Below are 24,678 nucleotides of genomic sequence, written 5' to 3' on the forward strand. Positions count from 1 at the left end.
ATTTCACTTGATAGTTCTTTCCTGTATGGGGCTCTGGTGGTGATTTCTGCTTTTTAAGCTTAAATGAGTTTGCCACCTGAAATTTTTGGTTCTAGGGTAAAACAAGTATGTCATTTTATGGGTGTACGCTGCTAAATCAACAATACCCTAATTATTTCCACTGAGAAATGTTTGTTTTGGTGAGAGTCCTCTAAACCGAAAGCCCAAATCAAGATCATGTCTATAGAATGGCAAAGAATAAGTTGAATGACAGAAAGAAAAAAAAAAAACATTACTTGTAAAGTATGAAATAAAACTTAGAATGGTCAGGCAGCACTCCAGCTAAGTTACAATAGCAATAAAGCAAGAAAAATATATAACAATAAGCATAAAGAAAAAAAAAAAAAAGGGTCTTTGAAATAAAAGGCAAACTAAACTGTTGGTTGGTGCTTTTGGGGTGCCTCAAACAAATGTGGCAAAAATGACAACTAGGAAAAATATTGCATTGCGTTGCTTGACACTTCACTATAATAAGCCATTAATTTACACAGAACATATAAGGCACCAGCTCACGCACAGAACTCATCCGATCTCCAGCACCTCAAGCAAGATGCTTGTTCACATTGCACGTCATACATCTACTAGAAGTATGATTGTGTAAGGAATTATAAACTCAGGGTCTGAGTTATACAAGTATTTCCCTCAGCACATTGTTCCTTGTATACAGGAAACTTGAATGAAAATTTGCGACAGATTGTTCTTCTGTTGTGATTGTACTGCTGCTTGAATACATGTAGGATCCTACATGTAAGGCAGTGTTAGATGGTACTCATCATGCAGACCAGGTTCTTGTAGCTTTTTGTGGCTGAGATGTAAAACAATGGTCCCAGTATTTGGAAGCAGTTCATTTGCATTTTTTTCTTGCTCCTTGACTGTAACTCATAGATGTTTGAAAGGCTGGCAGGATAGTAAAAAACATTCTACTTATTCTCCAGCTTGAACAGGCTCAGAATGTCAAGCAGAGATTCTCGAATGTGCTTGCCAAAGCGGTGGGAATCCTGCAGAGAGCAAGATTGAAGAAATTAATGTCAAAACAGAGGATTGCAGATAGGTTATAACACCAATGAGTGCACTAGACCCACAGGAAACAGTTCTGAAATGCAAAAATGTGTGCAAACAGATATACCATACTACATCAAGAAGGGTTTGCTGCATCATTATAAGAAGTTTGTAATCTAACAGCTCGGCCTTTGTTTAAAAAGCAAAGCGGTCTAAAAAAACCAAATGCAAGTCATCCCCTAACACCTTTTCCCACTGTACGTTTTAAAGGGTCAGGCCACCTCCAAAAGGTTATATTCCAGTTAGACGGGGAGTCTGGTGGGGAGAGTCACCTAGTGACATCGCCACACGGTGATTGATGACATATCCGCCCCCCCCCGTCCCCCCCCACGCCTTCTGGGACCTGTGTGAGTCCCAGCAGATGGCAGAACCATTCAGAAAGAGCAGCGTGACTTGCACATGTGCAGTAGGAAATCAGCAGTAAAGCCTCAAGGCTTCACTGCCGGTTTCCCCTACTTGCAATGCCGATGCCTGCACCTGAAGCTGATGGACAAATCGGCTTGGAGTGCTGACATCATCAGGGGGCGTCATGATGTCAAGTGTGACAAAACATGTTGGGAGGAGCCTTACCACATGATGCTGGTATGCTGTTTGAGGTCGGCCATTTTTTTGGATGAGAAACAGACATACGCTGTTTTCATTATATGCCTTTTATCTTTGGATGTAATGCGAGTACCCTGTGTGCAGAGTTTTTATTATATGTTTAATAAAGCCCTTTCAAGGATGTCTGCGCAATGATATTGTGATTTCATTTTTATCACGAGGAACTACTCTATGTGTTGTGTCCATTCCCCTGGACAAACACTTTTATATGATTGATATCTATGCTACCTGGTTGGATTTGCCTGTTGGTCCGTGACAGATGCCTACTTCTTTTGGTTTACCCTGATTGAACGCTGTTTTCTTTAGACTATCTGGTGTATATACTGACAGCACAAGTTTTGTTTTTTATCTTCACTGGGGGATCGTTTTGGAACTTTGTATCTCCTTTGAGCGCGGCTAACTTATTTTGTGTTCTTATATTAAGTCAGCAGCTACAGCATTTGTAGCCGCTGGCTTTTTTTTTTTCTCCCAGACAGAACTCCGCTTAAAAGGGAATGTGAAACAGTTTGATCAATATTTTACATTTTTCTTAATTAAAACATTTATAAACTCTTTCTCGTGAATAAGCCACGCCTTTCTTGTATATAAACACTGTAAAAATGTAGACTGTTAAAGAGTTTGGTAACACAGGCACTGTAAACTTGCTATGACTGGACTGTTGCTAACACCTAAGGTCACAGCAGTTGAGCAAAGACATGGGGGGATTACTAAAACTGCTTCACTCAGAATCTGGTGATACTATGCATAGTAACCAATCAGCTTCTAACTTTAGCTTATTCAATAAAGCTTTGACAATAAAACCTAGAAGTTAATTGGCTACTATGCACGGGTGCACCAGTTTTAGTAATTCCCCTCTCCTTATGTACTAACACCTAGTAATCGCTGTCCTTTGATAGGGATTAGATGACAAATCTGTACTATAGAAATATTGCTTTGAGTTGAAAGAAAAATACATCTTTGCCTGCATATTAAAGCAGAACCCCACTAAAATGGGGATGTTCCACTTGTCTGTCTCTTCTCCCCTCCTTTGTTTGTTTTTTTTTTTTTTAGGGGGGGGGGTAGGGGGGAGTGGGTACCTATCAAAACCTGCCACATCCGGTCTCAACATTGTGACGATCCGAGCAGATGTTCGCAAATTCCCCTCCTTCACATCACACATACAAATCACAGGTCCCAGAAAGCTGTGGAACCGTTCACAAAGCGCAGCGCAGCTCACGCATGCACAGTGGGAAGGCAGATGTGAAGTCGCAAGCAGTCACAGCTTCCTAAAGTAAACACTCAGGCGCCTGGACCCAAAGATGGCCGAGGAGCCAGCTCGGGTGAGATTAATGTCAGATCACTGGACAGGCAAGTGCCCTATTATTAAAAGTCAGCAGCAACAGTATTTGTAACTGCTGATCTAATTTTTGTCTTCTAGGGTGAAGATTTGCTTTAGGAGGCAAATAGAAAATGTATGGTTATACTGTGCAAAAGAACTAACTGTATTTAACATATACTTAGGCTAAACTCTCGTTGTGAAAAGACTAGTTGCCTAGCTAATACTTTTATCCAAAGACAATACTTTGTGCTCCTGACTCAGAAACAAATATCCAACTAACTATATTGGAGGAAAATCAGAGCTTCTCACTTTAATATACTGTATAAACCAAGTCAGTGACAGTTTTGAAGTCATTGTACAACAGCAAGGCAGCTACAGTGTTTTCAATAGGAAAGTTGTGCAATATTAGTGCTTACATTTTCTTCGTACTGCTAGATTTAAAAGCCTTCAGGCTGGAATCATTCCAGCTTAGAAGGCACAAAACCTAGTCACAAATAGGTTAGTCCATAAAATAATATTCTGCCGGCCAGAGATTCCTGACTTTATCTTTTAAAGTTACTCTGCAATCTACTTACATCCATCCCATTGAGTAAGATTATGCACTCCCCTGAATATTCCGATTGATATTCAGGTCCTTGCTCTACTCTCCAATGTGGTTTAATGGATACTCCTGAGGGAGTTTGAACAGTTCAGAATGACTGCTAATTTTCTGCCCAGAGGACTTATGAAAGCCCTGCTCAATCTAGCAAAGGGAATACAGTATTTATTGAAAGCCTGTGAACTGATAGGGCTAGGAACATGTGCAAAATCAAATGTTTTTGCTGCACCACACAAAAATGCGCTGTCCTTTTGCAGCATTTACAAAGTTCCAAGCATTCTGGTGCACAAGGATTTTATAAATCATGGCAGCACTTTTTTCTGTTTTTTTTTTTTGCGCAAAAGCGCGTACACCCTTAGACGCATCTCATGGTGTAAATGAGGTCCTAGAGTTTTTGCAGGCCTTTTTAACTTCAGCATGGCAGAAATATCTCCTGAAAAGTAGCATGTCAATCATGAAGAATTAAAAAATAATTAGAAAAATATTCATAAAACTCACTGTCTCATGGCTGGAGAACTTGCAGGACACATGGAAGTTGATAAGATTTTCACCAACTATTATGTAGGAGACCCCATATCCATCGTCGGCAACCTGAAAAACAGGAATCAGAAGTACAGACACTGAATGCTGGAAACACAGCTTCCTGTAACACATTTATTAGTGATAAATGAAGCAGAAAAGGAAGCTAATGAGATGTGCTTGATAACCTAAATACATACAGTATAATGGGAAAGCAATTAACCTTCTTTAAATGGAAAAAAGGTCAGCAAGATTGTTCCTTTAAACATATGTAATGTATAAGGTATTTTTTTTATAGCTTTCAATGCAGGGTTACAGCTAAAATAATGCTACCAAAGTAAATCGAACATGATAAAAAAAAAAAAAAACACTGCTTCAATTTTTAAAAAAAAAGTTATGTTCATTCTATGACTGCACTACTTAGTAATGCATTCAATAACATTAAACAGCCAAACATCAATGCAGTAAAAAAATTGGAGTATGACACTGGCCACCAAAAAACTGGATTTTTGTCTTACCGTAAAATCCTTTTCTCTTAGTTTCCCTGACGGACACAGCTCAATGTCTTCTAGACCCTTGGGCTTATGCTGCTCCCTCTCTAGGAGCAGGACTAGGCGGAAACAATTTTGGCTACGCCCCAGGGGGTATACCATCACTTCCTGCTATAGGACTTCAGTTTGTAACAAGCAGTGTCATAAGAATACATAACTCAACCCAACAGAGGGAGGGGTGCTGTGTCCGTCAGTAAACCTCAGGGAAAAAGATTTTACGGTAAGACAAAAATCCAGTTTTCTCTTTCGTTCACTGACAGACACAGCTCCATGTCTTCTAGACCCTTGGGATGTTCCAAAGCAGTATCAACATGAGGGGTAGGAAAAACACAGCAATACACATAATTCCCAACAAGGCTAAATATAGCCAACCGGGTAAAATAGGAGCTCAAACAGGAACAACTGGAGCTTACCATCAGGAAAAAAATACACTCTCACAGGGCATCCCTGCAGATGATCCGTCCACTGGGACAGACAAAGTCTGATTGCCGGAATCTTCAGTATGTTGATCCGCAGACTTGACTCCTCTTGAGTCCAAACACCTTGGGCCGAGTACACTCCCAAGATAACTCCCCACCCGGACAGACTGGCATCCTTGGAAATCACTATCCAATACAGGGGAGGAAAGGATTTTCCCAGGCGAAGCACCGGGGAGTGGAGACCCCCTCGTACCCCGACTCAACAGGATCAGATCATCCAACGACAGCAGATCTTGGTTTCATTTGGCCAGAATCTCTCTTAGCAGAGTTCTGGTATGGAACTGAGTAAATGGAGCCTGCAGCCGATCGTGAAACAAGCGTAAGTCGTAAGTGAAGAACCTTGCCAGAGGCAAGGACCGAAACTCGATCTTGTAGCCAAAAGGAATCAACTCGTGGACCCATTTGTCCTGAATGAGCAAGGTCCATGGGTCCGGAAAGAAGCAAAGATGTCCCCCCACCCCAGCTGCAGGTGAGGGAACCCCTTCACACTGGGGAAGGCTTGTCTGCAGAACAAGTAATGCCCGCTTTCAACTTAGCATTCCAGGTTCTCTTGGAACCTCCTGCAAAGCTCTGGGTGGGTCTTGAACCCTTTTCATGCAATCCAGATGGACAAAAGGGCCACTTGTGAGCTGAGAATAAAGGACCACTTTTACAAAGAGGTTCCTTGCCCCTAGCAACCTGCGGAAGTAATGTACTCTTACCTTCCGTAAGGCCCCTAATGATCCCCTCCATAGAGACACCGAACAAACGGTCACCTACAAAAGGTACCAGTACTTCAACAAAATCATGCGGCAAAGAATCCTCGCCTTCATGGATACCCTGCCAGCCAAGGGGCCACATCCAACGATGCATCACAGATGTACTGTAGCCCCTGGATCAACTGATCCGCCAGCTCAGGAGGGTTTTGACCCCCTTCCAGGCCCTGGTGTAAAATCTTTGCCTATTCCGTTAAGGTCTGGGATACCAAGGTTATAGCAAACACCGGCCTCAACATTGAACCTATCACGGTGAAAAGGTAACGGACCAGAGCCTCAACTCTCTTGTCCACAGGATCCTTAAAAGATGGAGAATCCTCCACCGGCAAAAGTGTGGCCTTACTTAGCCTGGAAACCTGAGAGTTCACCGACGGTGGAACCGTTAGTTTCTTCAGGAGAGATTCCTCAAAAGGATATCTCCTAGTGAAAACGCTTAGGTATTCCAACCATGCATTTCGGGGAACCCCACTTACTAGTGCCAATCTTGTCAAAATAGGCAGGAAAGGGGAACACCTTCGTCACCTTGGAAGATCTGCGGGTGCCAAACAGCACCGGCGTCGCAGACTCAGCATCAGCGCTGAGTCCTCAAACTTTAAAGTTTCCTGCACAGACACAATCAATGCCTCCACCAGCGCTTTTTCATGCGTGGCTGCAGAGGAGGAGGATTCATCCTAACACTCAGGGTCCATGGACGCAGACAAAGTGGGCTGACTCGCGCCTGCCGTGGCCAAATCCATCTCAGACTCTGAGGCAGGTGAAGGCGGGGGGCACTTCTTGCTAGGCCACCTTTGCAGAGCCATACGAACCTTTGACACAAGTGACTGCAGGGCCGCTTTCATGGCTTCTAGGGCAGACTGAGACCCAGAGGGTCCCGCAGCTTCAAGAAGTGGGTCAGGTGGTGATACACGTTCCAGGGGCTCCATGGTTAAATCGGAGCTGCACTATGCACAAAAGAAACATTAAAAAAAAAAAAAAACCCGCACACCACAAGTATCAGTGCACCCGCTGCACTGTATATAGCAAAGGAAGGATCGTATACCCACAGAGACTCACCACCCCAGAGCTGGAGAGCACCAACCAGCCTGCCACACTGCGATCAAGGAGGAAGAGGAAGCGCTGACACTAACACTAGAGGCCCCCGCTGCATGTCACTGCATTGGACATGAAAATGGTCACCGCTATAGATTACACAGGGAAACCTAAAACATGGCTGCCAGACTACACAAACATGGCCGCCAAGGCTAGTGAAATCCATCCACAGGAAAATGGCGGCGCCACACAGTACCCCAGGGAAGACGACCATTTGCTGGACAGCAACAGCTGAATCGCAGTCTGGAGTTTTTGGAGTTTTTCAGGAGGAAGAAAAACCCTGGCTGAGGAGGAGTCCAAAGTCAGGCCCAGATAGTCCAGTCTCATGGAATGGACTAGGGATGACTTCTGAAGGTTCAGAATCCACCCAAACTCCTCCAGAGTTCTCATGGTGATCTCCAAATTTGTCATCAGCCCCATGGGAGACTCCGCACGGAGAAGCAGATCATCCAGATAACCCAGGACCGATATACCCCGCTGTCGTAACAGCGCCAGGACCGGAGCCAAAACCTTTGTGAAGACCCGAGGAGCAGAGGCAAGACCAGAGGGTAACGCCACAAACTGATAATGATCCTCCCACGGCAAAGTGCAGAAACCGTTGATGTCCTGCACATATTGGGATGTGAAGGGAGGCATCTTTGATGTCTATGGAGGCCAGGAAATCCCCTTGATGTAGGGAAGCCACCACAATGTGAATGGATTCCATCTTGATTTTTTGAACTCGCACAAAGCAATTCAGTGCCTTCAGGTCCAGAATTGGATGCACCTTGCCTTCCTTCCTGGGGACCGTAAACAGGTTTGAATAAAAGCCCTGAAAACGTTCCGCACACAGAGCTGGAACTATTACCCCCTGTTGTACCAGGTCCTGTACCGCCTCAAAGAGAGCCTGTAGGCGATCCGGGGACAGTCTCACATTGGAAGGGAAGAACCTTACTGGTGGGACGGATCGAAACTCGATCTTGTACCCGAACCGTATGACCTTGTGAACCCATTTGTCTCGTATCTGTGATAGCCACAGGTCCGGGAACCGGCAAAGACGTCCCCCCACCCAAGATACAGGTGAGGGCGCACCTTCAGGCCGAAGGGGCCTTGTACTCAGGTCTGGAGAAACTCGATTTTTGTTTGCCAGACCAGATCGCTTGGAACCACCAGAGGGGGCCTTGAAGGACTTTGCCTTATCGACTGACCCTGAGGGACAAAAAAAACTTCTTACGTGTTGAAGAGGAGGGGACCCGTCTGCGAAAGGGGGTCCTTACCTTTGGTAGCCTGTGGGAGAAAGATACTCTTACCCCCTGTGAGACCTTTGATAATGTCATCCAGTGTAGCCCCAAAACAGGCGATCTCCTTGAAAAGGCAGATCAGTCAAGGCCTTCTTTGAGGTCTGATCCGCAGACCAGCACTTTAGTCAAAGTATACGCCCCGGAGGACCACTGCCAAAACGGACAGTCGGCCCAAAATGGGAGCAGCATCCAGCGCGGCACCGCAAACAAATTGCAGCACCTGCACCAACAGCTCCGCAAAAGCAGGGGGAAGTTGTTTCCCCTCCAGGTCATGGCGTAGCAACTTAGCCCACTCAGTCAAGGTTTGCGAGACAAGGGCAACCGTAAACACCGGTCTTAGTGCAGACCCCGCCAGGGAGTAGATATTGCGGGCCACAGACTTCGCCTTTCTATCCGCCGGATCCTTAAAGGACGGGGAATCCTCCACTGGGATCATGGTAGCTTTATTCAGTCTTGAGACCAGAGGGTCCACCGAAGTCGACACAGTCCACTTCTTTTTAATTGACTGCTCAAAGGGGTAGCGTCTAGCAATCCGCTTAGGCACCCCATGGGAACACTTTGGGCGGCCCCATTCTTTTTTAAGCATATTGTCAAAATACGCGGGAAAGGGAAAAACCTTTGCCGCTCTGGATGGCTTGTGAGAGCCAAACGTAACCTGTGGCTCATTGGCAGTCGCAGCTCCGTCCCCCATTTTTAGGGTCTCACGCACAGATACAACCAGTGCGTCCACCAGCGTCTTTTCTTGCGCGGTGGCGGAGGTAGAGATGTCATCCTCACTATCAGGGGAGACTGGCCACGTGGTAGTAGACCCAGCAGGGAGACCCGTGTCTGCGGTGGCTGAATCAGATTCAGAATCTGACATATCAGATGAGGCAGGGGTATGCGGAGGGCGTTTTTTGGCACCTCGACCTTTAAAGGCCACTTCCACCCGGGACACAAAGGATTCCAGGACCGCCGAAAGTGCATCTATGGATAGCTGGGATCCGGAGGGCCCTGCGGCCTCCTTGAGGGGTCAGGTGGGGACACTTGTTCTGCAGGGTCCATCTTGCACTAGGGGAACCCGTCAGCAAAAAGTTGAGAAAATTATTTTTTTTCCAAGAGCATTCCACCGCGCTACAGCGCCCCCAAGAGGTCAGGCAGAGTGCACTGAAGACGCCAAGCAGAGAGAGAGAGAGAGAGAGAGAGAGAGAGAGAGAGAGAGAGAGAGAGAGAGAGAGAGACCCCAGACTCACCACCCTTCACCAAAGATGCAACAAGAAGGCCCAGAATGTCTGCAGCGATCTTGATCCTCAGAGAAAGATCTGAGTGCCAGCACTAGGGTATAGGGAGGGGGGCTCCACCAGAAAAAACACCTCTAGAAACTCTCAGAACATGGCCGCCAGTGATTCTCAATAGAAATCCACCGCAAAATGGCCACCAGGTGTACCAATATGGCCACCAAATCTTGCAGAGCACATGAGCTACAAGAAAATGGCGGCCTGCGGAGCTACTGAGGGCCCTCGAGGGGACCCCCCAGCCTCCTTTACTCTCCCACCAGCCACTGCTGCAAGCTCAAAGCAGAATATTTCAGAATGTAGTGTGGGGGAAGGGGCCGGTAAACATGTCATTTAATTGCCCCTTACTTTTCTGTATTAACACAGTGAGTGATCAGTAGCAATCACTCACTGTGTTCATAACTGAAGCAAACTATGCTGCAGTTTGTGAATTACCAGGAAGCCGCTCAGCATAGAGCACTTCCAATTCATTCACTGTCCAGTGCAGCTGGGGCTGCAGAGAAAGGGACTGGGGAATCTGTCCTCGGTTCCTTTCTCAGTCTCAAAAGTTAGAAATCAGAAGTATGTTTAGATCTCTGATATTTTATCACGGTCCCCAATGGGGGATCCCTGTCCGCTGCCCTATCGCCACAGTCGATGTTTCAATACGTTTTAAAATGTTTATTTCCAAAAGAGTGTGTGTTTGTGCAAGAAAAACAACAAAGGGAGCTAAATGAGAGACTCCCTGTAAAAAAGGTCTAAATTGAGAAATGAAAGACCAACGGTCTGTAAAACAGACTAGACACACATATGGCCCTTGAAGGTATAGAGAGACAAATGCTGGTCCAGACCCAGCTGCAGAAGTGGAGGATTTGTCCTACAAAGAAACTTGCCTTCCACTTCAGATGAAGATAGTTTTCCTAGCTGTTAACATTATAGGAAATGCAAATTCAGAGATGCCATTGACTCAATAACAAGCAGCTCATTCAGCATTTTTTGCACTACTGGATTTTTTTACATACGTTTATAACAATATATTTTTTTACATGCGTTTACAACAATATATTTATTTATGTATTTATGATCACTGTATATTTGATGTCTATTGATTATTGGATCACATTGAGTCACTAATTGGTTCGCTACTTATTGCGCAGCATTTTTTTTATATAATTGTTTACACTGTGTGAGATAGAGGAGTGGTTGCAGCAATTAATTATTACCTGGTTGCTCGTAGGATTTACTGATTGCATTCATCATAACCCAAGGGTCAAAGAAGATATGGAGTTGTGTCTGTCAATGAACGAAAGAGAAAATTGAATTTTTGACTTACCGTAAAATCCACTTCTTTGATGTTAATTGACGGGCACAGCTCCTGTCATTCTTAAACCATTGGGTTATGCTGCCCTTTACAGGAGTAGGACACTAGGCAGAAAAAGCTTCTGGCTACACCCATGGGCAGTCCCAGGGGGTATACTCCCTACTCCTGCTATAGTCACTCAGTTTTGTTACAAGCCGTGTCAAGAGAATCATAACTCCACAAAGGGGTGAGTGCTGTGCCTATCAATGAACATCAGAGAAATGGATTTTATGGTAAGACAAAAATCCCATTTTCTCTTTTGTTGATTGACGGACACAGCTCCTGTCATTCTTGACCATTGGGACGTCCCAAAGCAGTGTGTAACATGAGGGGTGGGAAACAGCAAAAAATTCCCAAAGCTAAACAGTAGCCAACCAGGTGACAGGGCTCAGCCAAAACTGGAGATCACCTGAAAAAAACAATACACCCTCAAAAGGATCAGGTTCTCTTTAATAACAGCCTGCAAAACCTTGCGGCCAAAGGAAGCAATGCCAACACATCCACTTTATAAAACTTTGTAAAAGTGTGCACCGAGGCCGCTTTGCAAACCTTCGTCACTGACGCTTGATGACAGAAGGCCCAGGAGCCACTAAGCGCCAGAGTAGAGTGCGCCTTAACAGGGAAAGGAGGAACCTAACCCTCAATGGAATAAGCCTGAATCACTGTCTGTTTGATCCATCTGGAAATGGTCGCAGCAGAAGCAGCCAACCCTTTGCGAGGTCCATCCGTGAGGACTAATCGTTTGTCTCACTTCCTAAAAGACTCTGTAGCTGCCAGGTACACCCTAATTGCCCGGACCACATCCAAGGCATGCAAGGCAATTTCCTTTGGATGTTTAGGCCCTGGCACAGAGGGAAGGAAACACAATGTCCTCATTCAAATGAATGTCAGAGACCACCTTAGGAAGCAATGACAGACAGGGGCGAAGCACCACCTTATCCTTGTGAATCACCAGATAAGATGGACGACAGGATAACGCCGCCAGTTCTGACACCCTGCGCGCAGAGGTGATAGCCACCAAAAAGGCCACCTTCTGGGACAGCGTAAGCAAGGGAATCTCCTGAATATTTTCAAAGGGAGGCTTCTGGAGAGCTGAAAGCACCAAATTAAGATCCCAAGGCGGCAATGGAGCCCGCACTGGAGGAACCAAATTTTAAACACCCTAAAGAAAGGTACGCACCAGGGAGTGTGTGGCCAAAGGTTGTTGGAAAAAGACCGCCACGATACCTGGCCCTTGATGGTACTCAAGACCAATTTCTGTTTAACCCCCCGTTGAAGGAAGGTAAAGATCCGAGCCACCAAGAAGGAGCAAGGGTGGACCCCAGGAGACTCACACCACGCAATGTATGTCTTCCTCGTACAATGGTAGATCTTCCTAGAGGAAGATTTCCTAGCTTTTAACAACGTAGGAATCACAGACCCAGACAAACCTCTATCCTTTAGCACCTGGAGTTCAACAGCCAAGCCGTTAAAGCCAGCGACTATAAAGCAGGATGAAAAATCGGTTCTTGGGACAGCAGATTCTTCTGAGAGGAAGCTTCCAAGGAATGTCGGCGACCAGCCGCACTATATCGGCGTACCAGGCCTGGCGGGGCCAGTGTGGTACTACTAGGATGATCGGAATCCCTTCTGCCTCAATTCTGCGTAGGAGTCTGGGCAGAAGCTTGAGAGGAGGGAAGGCATAGATTAGAGGATACTGACCCCACGGGGCCACCAGCGCATTTGTGACATCTGCCAGAGGATCACTTAATGGAGCCACAAACCTCTGCACCTTTATGTTGAGCCGAGACGCCAACAGATCCACCTCGGGGGTGCCCCACCGGATACACAGCTGCTGAAACACCTTCAGATGAAGGGACCACTCACCTTGGTCCATTGCCTGCCGACTGAGGTAATCTGCCTGCCAATTTCCACCCCGGGGATGTGTGCGGCGGAGAGGGCTAGAACGAACCGTTCTGCCAAACTTAGAATGCCGGCTACCTCCAGAGCCGCCAGGGCACTTCTTGTGCCCCCTTGGTGATTGACATAAGCCACGGCCGTGGCATTGTCCAATTGAATGCGCACTGGAAACCCTGAAGACGATCAGTCCATTGATCAGACACAGTCTGATCACTCGGAGCTTCAAGACATTGATTTGTAGTCTGGGCTCTTCCAGTGCCCAGATCCCCTGAGCAGAATGCTTGCCTTCCCAGCCAGACAGGCTGGCATCCGTGGTGACCACTGTCCAATAAAAGGGGAGAAAGGCTTTTCCCAGCCAAAGCGCCGGAGGGTGAAGCCACCATATCAGAGACTCCTTTGTTCCCCCACCCAGCCGCATTGGATTGTCCGGCGATTGCGGAGCCTTGCCCCATTTGGTCAGAATCTCCCTTTGCAGAGACCTTATATGAAACTGTGCAAACGGAACCGCTTCAAAAGTAGATACCATCAGGCCAAGAACCCGCATGAAAGTCCGGAGGGATGACCATTTGTTGGACAGCAGGAGGCGAGCGAATTGCAGCCTGCAATTTCTAGAGTTTGTCCAGAGGAAGGAGCACTCTGGCTACGGCCGAGTCCAGAGTCAGACCCAAACAGTCCAGCTTCGTGAACGGCACCAGGGCAGACTTCTAAAAATTCAGAATCCAGCCAAACTCCCGCAGAGTTCGTATTGTGATCTCCAGGTTCTCCACCAGAGCAGAGGGAGACTCCGCTCACAGAAGGAGATAGTCCAAGTAGCCCAGTACCGTGATCCCCGTTGGCGTAGCAATGCTAGCACCGGAGCCAACACTTTTGTGAAAACACGAGGAGCGGAGGCAAGACCAAAGGGTAGCTAACGCCACAAACTTTTTTTTTTTTTTTATATATATATAAAATGTTATTAAGTTCAATTCAAAAATATAAACAACAATATTCAATATTCCTTTTACATTTTTTTTTTTTTTTTTTTAAAACATCCCCTCCCTCTTCCTTTTGCTGGGATTTACTTCTACAACTTATTCATTTACTCCTACTGCCCTTTATTCCTTTCATTCTTCTAGCTATTTATTAGTTTTTTAAAGTCTACCCATTTCCTCCACTGTTTTGTAAAGTTCTCCATCTGTTCTTCCTCTCTACTGCCTAAATATTCCATATTATGTATATATTCAACTCTATTATACCAATCTTTTATAGTGGGGCTTTCCGTTTCAAGACATTTTTTTGGTATTGCCCCTTTAGCCGCATTTATGAGGTTTGGTACTAATGTATTTTTATATTGTCTATGTGATTTTTCTGTTTTATGAAATAGACATGTCCATAGGTCATCTATGATGTTTTCTCCTGTTATTTCCTTGATATACTGCTGTACTTTGCGTACAGCAGTATACAGCTGGTTCTTCTCCTGCTGTCTTCTTCCTCTGGTTTATGCCCCGGGCGGTGACGTCACAAGGAGCGGGGTCTCTGGGTGACGTCACAAGACAGCTACACCCCATGGCTATATAAGAGCCGGCAGAACACGGAGCTTGCCCAACTGCGGGAGCTAGCGTCAGGATATGACATCAGCGGAGGAAGAAGAACCAGCAGAAGACATCAGCAGTGGAGGGAGAGGAACCAGCAGAAGCACAGAACAAAGAAGACATCAGAGCAGGGGTAAGAACCGGAGAAAGAAGGACATTCTTAGTTTTTAATAAAGGACTTGTAAAAAACCATCACTTGTTTTTATTTACACTGCTTTTTTTTGAGTGGGTGGGGGGTACAATGTACCACATACTCATTCACATTGGGTGGGGGGGGGGAAGCTGGGGGCCCCATTGTTAAAGAGGGCTTCCAGATTCCAATAAGCCCCTGCCTGCAGACCCCCACAAACACTGCCCAAGGTTGTCAGTAAGAGGACCTTGTCCCCATCAACATGGGGGAAAGGTGCACCAAACCCCCCCATGTTGAGGGCATGTGGCTTGGTATGGTTCAGGGAGGGGCCCTCGCCCCCCCCCCCCCATTTCCTGACCTCCGGGGCTGCATGCATTCTCAGGAAAGGGTCTAGTATGGATTTGGGGGGGGTCTCACACTTTTTTGGCTAGGGGTTTTCCCTCAAAATCCATGGTCTTGGGGGGGGGGGGGGCAATGCTTTTTTTTTTTTTGGAGTGGGGTCCCCTCCCCTTAAGATTCATACCAGACTCAATGGGCCTGGTAATGTTGGATCCAAGATGGATCCCATTCATTGAAGTCACATGGAAGTCGGACATGAAGTCGTAGGGCAAAGTTGGATCAGAAATCGTCTGACTTCCATGTCGGAGCAGTGTGAACCCGGCCTGAAGATGAAAACTGGAAGCTGATTGATTGCCATTCACAATTGCACCAGATTCTGGCTACTCCAGTCTTAGTAAATTCCCCTTAGAAACTCAAGTACAGACACCTCAAAAAAAATCATCCCCATGTAATATAAGAACACATAAAAAGGTGGTATAACCATCCATTTTCTAGCAAAACCCTAAATATTTTTGGCGGACCCTTTAACCCAGTCAGATCGAAGAGAGGCGATTCCAACAAAGGCAACATCACATCATTCTTTTAGGTGCTGTCAAATTCAGGTTCAGTTACAAACCCACACTACGATATTTCCAACAGAAAGAAAAAAAGTGAATGACTAGTAAAAATATGATGAGATCATTCCAACAAGCACTTTCTTTTAGAAAAAGGTAAATGCCTTTAAAAAAAGCTAGGAATCAGCTTTAAAGTTTGGTGTATGAGTGATCTTGAATGTGAAGCTGCAGTATATTTACTTACCGGGCCAAATCCACCTCCACATGAGATATATTCTGGATGGTTTACTAAATCAAAGAGTTCCATTTGCTGGATAGGAGTCTGGCTAGTGGAGAGGCGCCAGGGTTCAGACAGCACCTAAGAAAGTAGATTTACAAAAACACTTAGCAATTAAACTAATAATAACACTATAATCCATTCAACAGTAAGCACACATTAGTGTTTTACCTCTTTCAAGAACGGTGAATCCATCCCCAGGTATTTAGATACTACATACATACAAAACAGATGTCGATCAATTCCAGCCCCAGTCATTGCATTTCTGTACAGCAACTGATGCTTATCTGCTGCTTTTCTAAAGAGTTTAAGCCTTTCCTCATCCTGTTAATAACAGATAAAAAGTTAGCATAAAAGCTTGACTTGTCTATATAGTGTCTACATTGCAGTACAGTCTACTAAAACACATACATTTTAGCTACAGGAGTTTAACTTTTTTGGGGGGAAAAAAAGGAAAATATTTATTACATTTCAGGTCTATCCATATGAAACCACCTTATTTACATTTTTTAGAAGTAAAGTTAGTTTGTCCAAGATGTGTAGCTATCTTGTACCCTGTCTATACAACATTCATGGTAATATGCGTGAAAAAGGGGCCTTCGTGATCTGAAAAAAAAAAAAAAAAGGTTTTTGTAAGATCTTCCCGTAAAATCTTTTTCTCTGATGTCCATCGACAGACGTAGCCTCATCTCCATGAGCTGAGTGGGTTTATGCTCCCCCCATCATGAGTAGTCTAGGCAGGAAAATTTGACTACACACGCACAGGGCGCTGCACAACCCAGCACATCAGTTTAGTTAAAAGCAGTGAAGACAACAGAACCAACCCCAAACAGAGGGGCAAGTGCTGCGTCTGTCGATGGACATCAGAGAAAAAGATTTTACGGTAAGATCTTACAAAAATCCTATTTTCTCTATCGTCTATCGACAGACGCAGCCTCATCGCCATGAGCTGAGTGGGACGTCCCAAAGCAGTATAGGCATGAGGGGGTGGGAAAACGCAACCAGACAGTAACATCAACTCCAAAAGGCTAAACATAGCCAAACGGGCAACATGGAGCTCAATCAAACAGGAGCTCACCCAGATAAAAGACTCAGAAGAGAAGTACAAACATTCTCTTATGAAACAGCAGCCTGCAAAACCTTGCGGCCAAAGAGGCATCCGGAGAAGCCAACAAATCCACCTTGTAAAATTTGGTAAAGGTGTGCACAGACGACCAAGTCGCTGCCTTACAAACTTGTACAACAGAGGCCTGATGGCGAAAAGCCCAAGAGGCACTCAGCGCTCTAGTAGAATGCGCCTTCACAGGGAAAGGAGGAACCGGACACTTGATCGAATAAGCTTGAACAACCGTCTGCCTGATCCATATCGAAATGGTAGCAGCAGATGCAGCCAAACCTTTGCAAGGACCGTCCGAAAGGACAAAGAGAGAGAGTCAGACTTCCTGAAGCACTCAGTAACCATCAGATAAACTCTTATCGCCCGAACCACATCCAGAGAGTGCAAGGCAACTTCCTTGTGATGTTTAGGCTTAGGACATAAGGAAGGCAACACAATGTCTTCTTTCAGGTGAAAATCTGACACCACTTTAGGAAGAAAAGGACGGATTAGGTCGGAGGACCACTTTATCCCTGTGGACCACCAAATAAGGCGAACGACAGGACAACGCCGCCAACTCAGAGACTCTGCGGGCACTATAGTCACTAGGAAGGCAACCTTCTGTGACAAGGAAAGCAGAGAAATCTCCCTAATATTCTCAAAAGGAGGCTTTTGAAGAACCAACAAAACCAGATTAAGATCCCACGGCGAAAACGGGGATCTCCTCGGAGGGGTCAGATGATGAACCCCCTGAATGAAGGTGCGAATCAAACTATGAGTAGCCAACGGACGTTGGAAGTAAATAGCCAAGGCCGAAACCTGGCCCTTGATAGTACCTCAACCCCTTTTTGTAAAAAGGCCAAAACCTTAGCTATAGAAAACAAGCGAGGGTGCAGCTGCAGCGATTCACACCACGAAATGTACGATTTCCACGTACGATGATAGATCTTCCTAGGTGTCAACTTCCTGGCCTTCAAAAGGGTAGGAATCACAGAATCAGAAAGACCTCTATCCCTCAACACCTTGCTTTCAACAGCCAGGCCGTTAAAGCCAGCGACCGTAAAGCAGGATGGAAGCTCGGTCCCGGAGATAGCAGATCTTCCAGCAAAGAAGACGCTACGGAGTATCCACGACAATTTTTACCAGCTCTGTGTACCAAGGCCGCCGAGGCCAGTCTGAGGCCACCAGAACAACCGTAATGCCCTCCATAGCCACCCTGCGAAGTAACCTTGGCAGCGGAACGAGCGGAGGGAAGGCATAAATCAGGCGATGGAGTAAAGGTGAGGTAGATGGCGCTGCCTATAATAGGTAAATGTAACTGGGCCAAGACAGGTATAATAGGTGTTTTAGACTATAAAAAGGTCATGATGTTTTTTAGCCAATAGCTATAAGCGTAAAAGCGTGCAATAGTAGATTAATACAAAGAATAAACAGAAAAATTCTCTTACTTCAAAAATAATATGCAAATCAATGAATACAAATATATATAAATTAATATAAATATATAAACTATATATCCAAAACTAAGGTGCAAAGTGCAAAAGATCAAATTAAAATAAATAGAAGGTGCAAGGTAAACGCCAATGTGGGCTATTGGCGAAAAGGTGCCAATGAATAAGGTGACTAAGGCAGATATGGACCTTATAAGTAAATATAGTGACTAAGAGGCGGTATATATTGTGATATTAATAAATGATAACAGGTGACAACAAATAAAAACCAATAAGCAAAGTGCAAAGTGATCTTCAATGTAAACAATTCACAGAAAATAGCAATAAGTAAAGTGACTGGTGCTATATGGACCAGGTGCAAGATCATATAATTAATAGTGACTTTAGTGATGTTTCAAATAATGGCCTCTGATGACCTCTGAATGACGGAATGCGTAAGGCGTAACTACGTCACATCCGCTGTTTGCTTGGAACGAACTTCCAGTGATTGAAGCTCACGGCGTTCCCGAAGCCTCGCTACACACCTAGGAGAAGCTGCTGTTCTAAACTTTTAAACGCTCGTTTACTCTTTGGAATTTGCGAGTACCATTTCATTTATGTAATAAAGTGAATATCCAACAATACTTTACTATGTGAGGCTCTTCTTCCACCTATGTTCTGGATCCCCTTAACCCATCGATCAGACATTGATGCCCCTTGGAGCCATATTGAATGTATCCTTTCTGAAAAGTGTCCCTGTCCAGGATATCCCAATCAGATGGTCTGATATACTGAGTGGAGGGTTCTCTTTTCCATAAGGGTATACACCCCAAGAGGGTACAACGCCTTCTACCCCTGTAGGGGTACAGAGTTCTGGTGAGTGCAGGCTATACCGAGAGGGGAGCACATTGTATTCCTCACTTGCACCTCTGGAAACGGACCACCCCAAGACCCAACCATTGTTTGGGAAACAGCACCAATAGCACTGAATGGACATTTTATCCATTTTTTATCCATTATTTGAAACATCACTTCAGTCACTATTAATTATATGATCTTGCACCTGGTCCATATAGCACCAGTCACTTTACTTATTGATATTTTCTGTGAATTGTTTACACTGAAGATCACTTTGCACTTTGCTTATTGGTTTTTATTTATTGTCACCGGTTATCATTTATTTATTAATATCACAATATATACCAGCTCTCAGTCACTATATTTACTTATAAGGTCCATATCTGCCTTAGTCACCTTATTCATTGGCACCTTTTTGTCAATAGACCACATTGGCGTTTACCTTGCACCTTCTATTTATTTTTAATTAATTTTATCTTTTGCACTTTGCACCTTAGTTTTGGATATATAGTTTATATATTTATATTAATTTATATATATTTGTATACATTGATATGCACAGTATTATTATTTTTGAAGAGAATTTTTCTGTTATTCTTTGTATTTATCTACTATTGCATGCTTTTACGCCTATAGCTATTGGCTAAAATACATCACGACATTTTTATAGTCTAGAACACCTATTATATAAGGTGGTTTGTGAGGAGTAATTGTATCAGTCTATGTTTGTGCCTGTATGTAATAGTGCATGTGCTGACTTAACCAAGAAAAGCATATGAACAAGGTATTTCTGTATAGACCACAGAGGAAAGGAGGTTAATTAGTCAGCAAAATAACATATCAGGCTCTATGTAATGTAAACATAGATGTTTTATTAATAAATTTATAGGGTATATTAACAACCGTGCAATAAAATCATTGGATAGATACGATCAGTGCAAATACGAGAAACAAGACAGACAAGACATATACATAAACAAAAAGTGACAAAAAACCGGCCGGCATGAGCTTATTATACTTCAATTAGTATTAATATACAATCAATCGCTTTATCAATAAGATTTCTTGAAGGGACTCCTTAAAGTACAATCGTACGCCAATTTGGATTGGTAGCTGTGTGTGGGTAGTCAATGTTATCTGATTTGCTCCAGGGAAGCCACTAACCGTGGTATATATAAATAAGGCGGTTATGAAAGGTGTGCTGCTGTGGAAGAGTTAACGGTGTGGGATATGGTGATAGTTTATAATTTCCTTATATGGTGATATATCATTCCATATGGTTATGTGGCTTGGTTGGGGATTTTTGCAGTGATCATGTATTAATGCCTTGATCACTGACGGTTGTAGTACCGTTGTTTCACCCCTAGGTGGTCGGATGTTGCTCCACAGATATTCAATGAAAGTTAATTTATATCCAAACACAGATTTCCTTAAATCTATTTAGAGCAGGAATGTGTCTACCTCTCCGGGGACTAAACAATGGTATGACAATATTGTCCAACTCATTGACGGTTAATCACCGTGTCTTCACCCCTATTTGATAGATTTGCTCTTGTACGGAGGATATTCAGTAGTGCTGGGGACTAGGCAGAGCTATCTCAAGTGCTTGGTTGGTTGGACAAACAACGGAGGCGGATGCACTGCTCCACAGACTATCAGCAAAGGTAAACCAAGCACTTGTTATATAGGGGTGAAGAAACGGCTTCATGCCGTCAGAGCGAACACCCTCCATGCAAACCGTACTGAACCGATACACAAGCGCGGTCAGCGGTAAACATTGAGATAGCTCTGCCTAGTCCCCAGCACTACTGAATATCCTCCGTACAAGAGCAAATCTATCAAATAGGGGTGAAGACACGGTGATTAACCGTCAATGAGTTGGACAATATTGTCATACCATTGTTTAGTCCCCGGAGAGGTAGACACATTCCTGCTCTAAATAGATTTAAGGAAATCTGTGTTTGGATATAAATTAACTTTCATTGAATATCTGTGGAGCAACATCCGACCACCTAGGGGTGAAACAACGGTACTACAACCGTCAGTGATCAAGGCATTAATACATGATCACTGCAAAAATCCCCAACCAAGCCACATAACCATATGGAATGATATATCACCATATAAGGAAATTATAAACTATCACCATATCCCACACCGTTAACTCTTCCACAGCAGCACACCTTTCATAACCGCCTTATTTAAATATACCACGGTTAGTGGCTTCCCTGGAGCAAATCAGATAACATTGACTACCCACACACAGCTACCAATCCAAATTGGCGTACGATTGTACTTTAAGGAGTCCCTTCAAGAAATCTTATTGATAAAGCGATTGATTGTATATTAATACTAATTGAAGTATAATAAGCTCATGCCGGCCGGTTTTTTGTCACTTTTTGTTTATGTATATGTCTTGTCTGTCTTGTTTCTCGTATTTGCACTGATCGTATCTATCCAATGATTTTATTGCACGGTTGTTAATATACCCTATAAATTTATTAATAAAACATCTATGTTTACTTTACATAGAGCCTGATATGTTATTTTGCTGACTAATTAACCTCCTTTCCTCTGTGGTCTATACAGAAATACCTTGTTCATAGAACACCTATTATACCTGTCTTGGCCCAGTTACATTTACCTATTATAGACAGCGCTATCTACCTCACCTTTCCTCCATACGTCTTTGTATATCTCTATGAGCTATACCTTTGAGGTGGGCAGCAGCCAGTATTTCATTTTTCTATCCTGAGCGCGGATCTACTCCCCCCTTAAAAATCAGGCGATACTGACTCCATGGAGCCACCAGAGCATCTGTGGCGTCGGCCAGAGGATCCCGAGACCTGGTCACAAACCTCTGAACTTTCCTGTTGAGGCAAAATGCAAACAGATCCACGTCTGGGTTCCCCCACCGGACACACAGGAGATGAAACACCTCCGGATGCAGGGACCACTCCCTCTGATCCAACACCTGACGATTCAGGTAATCAGCTTGCCAATTCTCCACACCCAGGATGTGGACTGTGGAAGGAGCCGGAACATTGTGTTCCGCCCATACCAGAATCTCGGCCACCTCCTTGGCCGCCAGGGCACTCCTGGTGCCCCCTTGATGATTGGTGTAAGCCACGGCCACGTGGCATTGTCCGACTAGACCCCAACCGGAGAGCCGTGTAGCCGACTCGTCCAGTGAACCAGGCAGAGCCTGATCACTTACAGCTCCAGAATATTGATCGGCAAGGAAGACTCTTCGGACGCCCAAGTCCCCTGAGCACAGAGCTTCCCCAGCCTCATAGGCTGGCGTCTGTGGTGACCACCGTCCAAAATACCGACAGGAAGGACTTGCCATGGCACAGGACAGGTGAATGGAGCCACTAAGAGAGCCGACTTCGTGAGATGGCTTAACCGAATCTTCAGGTCCAAGGATCTCTGTTCCATTTTGTCAGAATCTCTTTCTGCAGCTGTCTCGTGTGAGAGTGAGCAAATGGGACTGCTTCGAAGGTCGAGACCATCAGACCCAGGGCCCTCATGCAAGCCCGCAAGGAGGACTGATCGGCCCCCATCAGCAATTGGACTGCCCTTTGCAACTTCTGAAGCTTGCCCAAGGGAAGGAAGACCCTCGCCAGAGCAGAGTCGAGGATCAGACCCAGATAGGTGACCCGCACAGACGGAGTCAGGGCAGATTTGGTGACATTGATCGTCCACCCGAAGTCCGAATGGGAAACTGCTCGCAACTGGAGATCATCCAGATACCCCACAATGGAGATACTGCGTCGACGCAACAAGGCCAGCAAGGGGCTAGGACCTTGGTAAAAACTCTGGGAGCCGAGGCGAGACCAAAGGGTAATGGCACGAAATGAAAGTGCTCCTCTGCCACCGTGACGCGGAGGAATCGCTGATGTTCCTCGAATATGGGGACGTGGAGATACGCATCTTTGAGATCGATGGAAGCCAGAAAATCTCCGTGATTCAAAGATGCCAGCACCGACTGAATGGACTCCATTCGGAATTTCTTCACCCGCACAAAGTGGTTCAGAGCCTTGAGGTCGCCAGGCACAGAGCACCAACCGATCCTATAGCAGAGAGGGAGAGGACCCCACTAGACTAACCACCCATCAATCAGGCACCACAGCACCAGGCTATCTGCACACACATGCGACGATCAGGAGGAGTAAGATCTAGGAGTCAGCTCCAGGGGATAAGGAGGGGCTCCCACCGCTGAAATCACCGCTCCTATATGCTTCACAGCCCCCTCCCCCCACCCCCAGCTCAGCACCCCAGATTGACTTGAAAAGGTGGTATGGCCACCCCATGGGGAGGGGGGGGGTAGTCAGATGAGGGGCAAAGTGTCCATAGGGACCACCGAGAGAGAGAGAGGGGTTGCTGACTGGGAAAGGGGGAGAACCTGGGGGTCCGACTGTCCCACGTCTACCCCAAAATCCTCTAGGGGGAGAGGGGGGACAGATACTTGCCATACCAGGAACAGGGTGGGCACCGCTCCAGGCAGAAGCTCATCTCCATTGAAATGGGGGGCTGTCAGCTAGGAGGAACGCTGTGACAAAGGCCAAGGCCAGGTCGTATGCGACCTCGCGAGACCTTTAACTCGTAGGTCAACCCCCATCCAGTGGGGCTATGTTGCGGCTGACCTAGCGTGGAGCTGAGGCCTGTGCGCGCTCGCTGGTCAGACTGGGGTGACCACTGAATTTTAAAAAATATCCAGCCCGTTGCCAAGTCCAGCAGTTGATTGTAGATTCTCACAGGAAAAATCCATAAAAAAGGAAAAAAATTGCCAGGATGAAAAGATCCTAGCAAGGAACTAAGTTCTTACTCCTGACTAGGCAGAAAAAAAAACGGTGTACCTATAGCTGAGAGTGGGAATATACCTCCTGGAACTGGCCATAGGCGTAGCAAAGCTTTTTTTATGCCTATTGTCCTACTCCTGTAGTAGCAGTACAACCCAATGGTTAAGAAGATCAGGAGCTGTGTCTGTCCAGGGTGGAGCCCTGGAACCAGATTCTTGAGTAGGACTGGGAAGCAGTTGCTTCTGAGGGTGCAGTTTTATTTGGTTTCTCCTCACCTGAGCCTTTCTTAGCACAGACAGCACTCAAGGCAGAAACTGGATTTCCTGAAGACACCATATGGCGAAATGCACTGATGTCCATCTGCCTACACTTCCGCATTAACCAGTGACGTCACTTCTGGCGACTCCGCGGAACGCACGCCGGCTGGCTTCTCTGAGCATTCAGAGAGGGGTGAGCCGGTCACTTGATTGGAACAAGGAGATGCAATCTTTTTTAAGCTGTTTGAGCTGATGCCGGTCAGGGCACTTTTTTTAATGTAAGCATAACCATTGATGTGTGTGTGGTGGCTTATATTTTATCCAATAAAACAGTGTTGCACTATTATTGGGTGTTTTTGTTTTGCCTCTACATAACCAATATCGATCATTCAAGAGGTAATTGAGGAGGATTTGCCAACTGATCCAAAGGTTTAGGATTGTTGAGAAGGCTGTATGGTCCCTGGGACTTGAGGCTTTTGGTGAGCAGATTTATGTGCTATATCACGAGGTGGCAGCATTCAAAGAGCACTATATTTCAAATATGGACTGATGATTTATTTTA

At 45.3% G+C, this 24,678-nt stretch overlaps 1 protein-coding gene across 3 annotated transcripts in view; it reads right to left on the reverse strand.

The window, feature by feature from the left end:
• Positions 1-271: 271 nt before the first annotated feature.
• The window catches only part of LOC309568167 (carnitine O-palmitoyltransferase 1, liver isoform-like), a 205,145-nt gene continuing 180,738 nt past the window's right edge, over positions 272-24,678 (reverse strand). For all 3 annotated transcript variants that reach the window (XM_082273799.1, XM_082273797.1, XM_082273798.1), the window contains exons 16-19: positions 15,845-15,997; positions 15,641-15,754; positions 4,116-4,208; positions 272-1,037 (exon numbers count right to left, since the gene is read on the reverse strand). In XM_082273799.1, coding sequence (XP_082129925.1) covers positions 960-1,037; positions 4,116-4,208; positions 15,641-15,754; positions 15,845-15,997 — 438 coding nt within the window. In that variant the 3' untranslated portion in view covers positions 272-959. The remainder of the gene's footprint in view (positions 1,038-4,115; positions 4,209-15,640; positions 15,755-15,844; positions 15,998-24,678) is intronic.

This window comes from Pelophylax lessonae, assembly GCF_965119305.1.
Source record: "Pelophylax lessonae genome assembly, chromosome: 12".
NCBI lineage: Eukaryota > Metazoa > Chordata > Amphibia > Anura > Ranidae > Pelophylax > Pelophylax lessonae.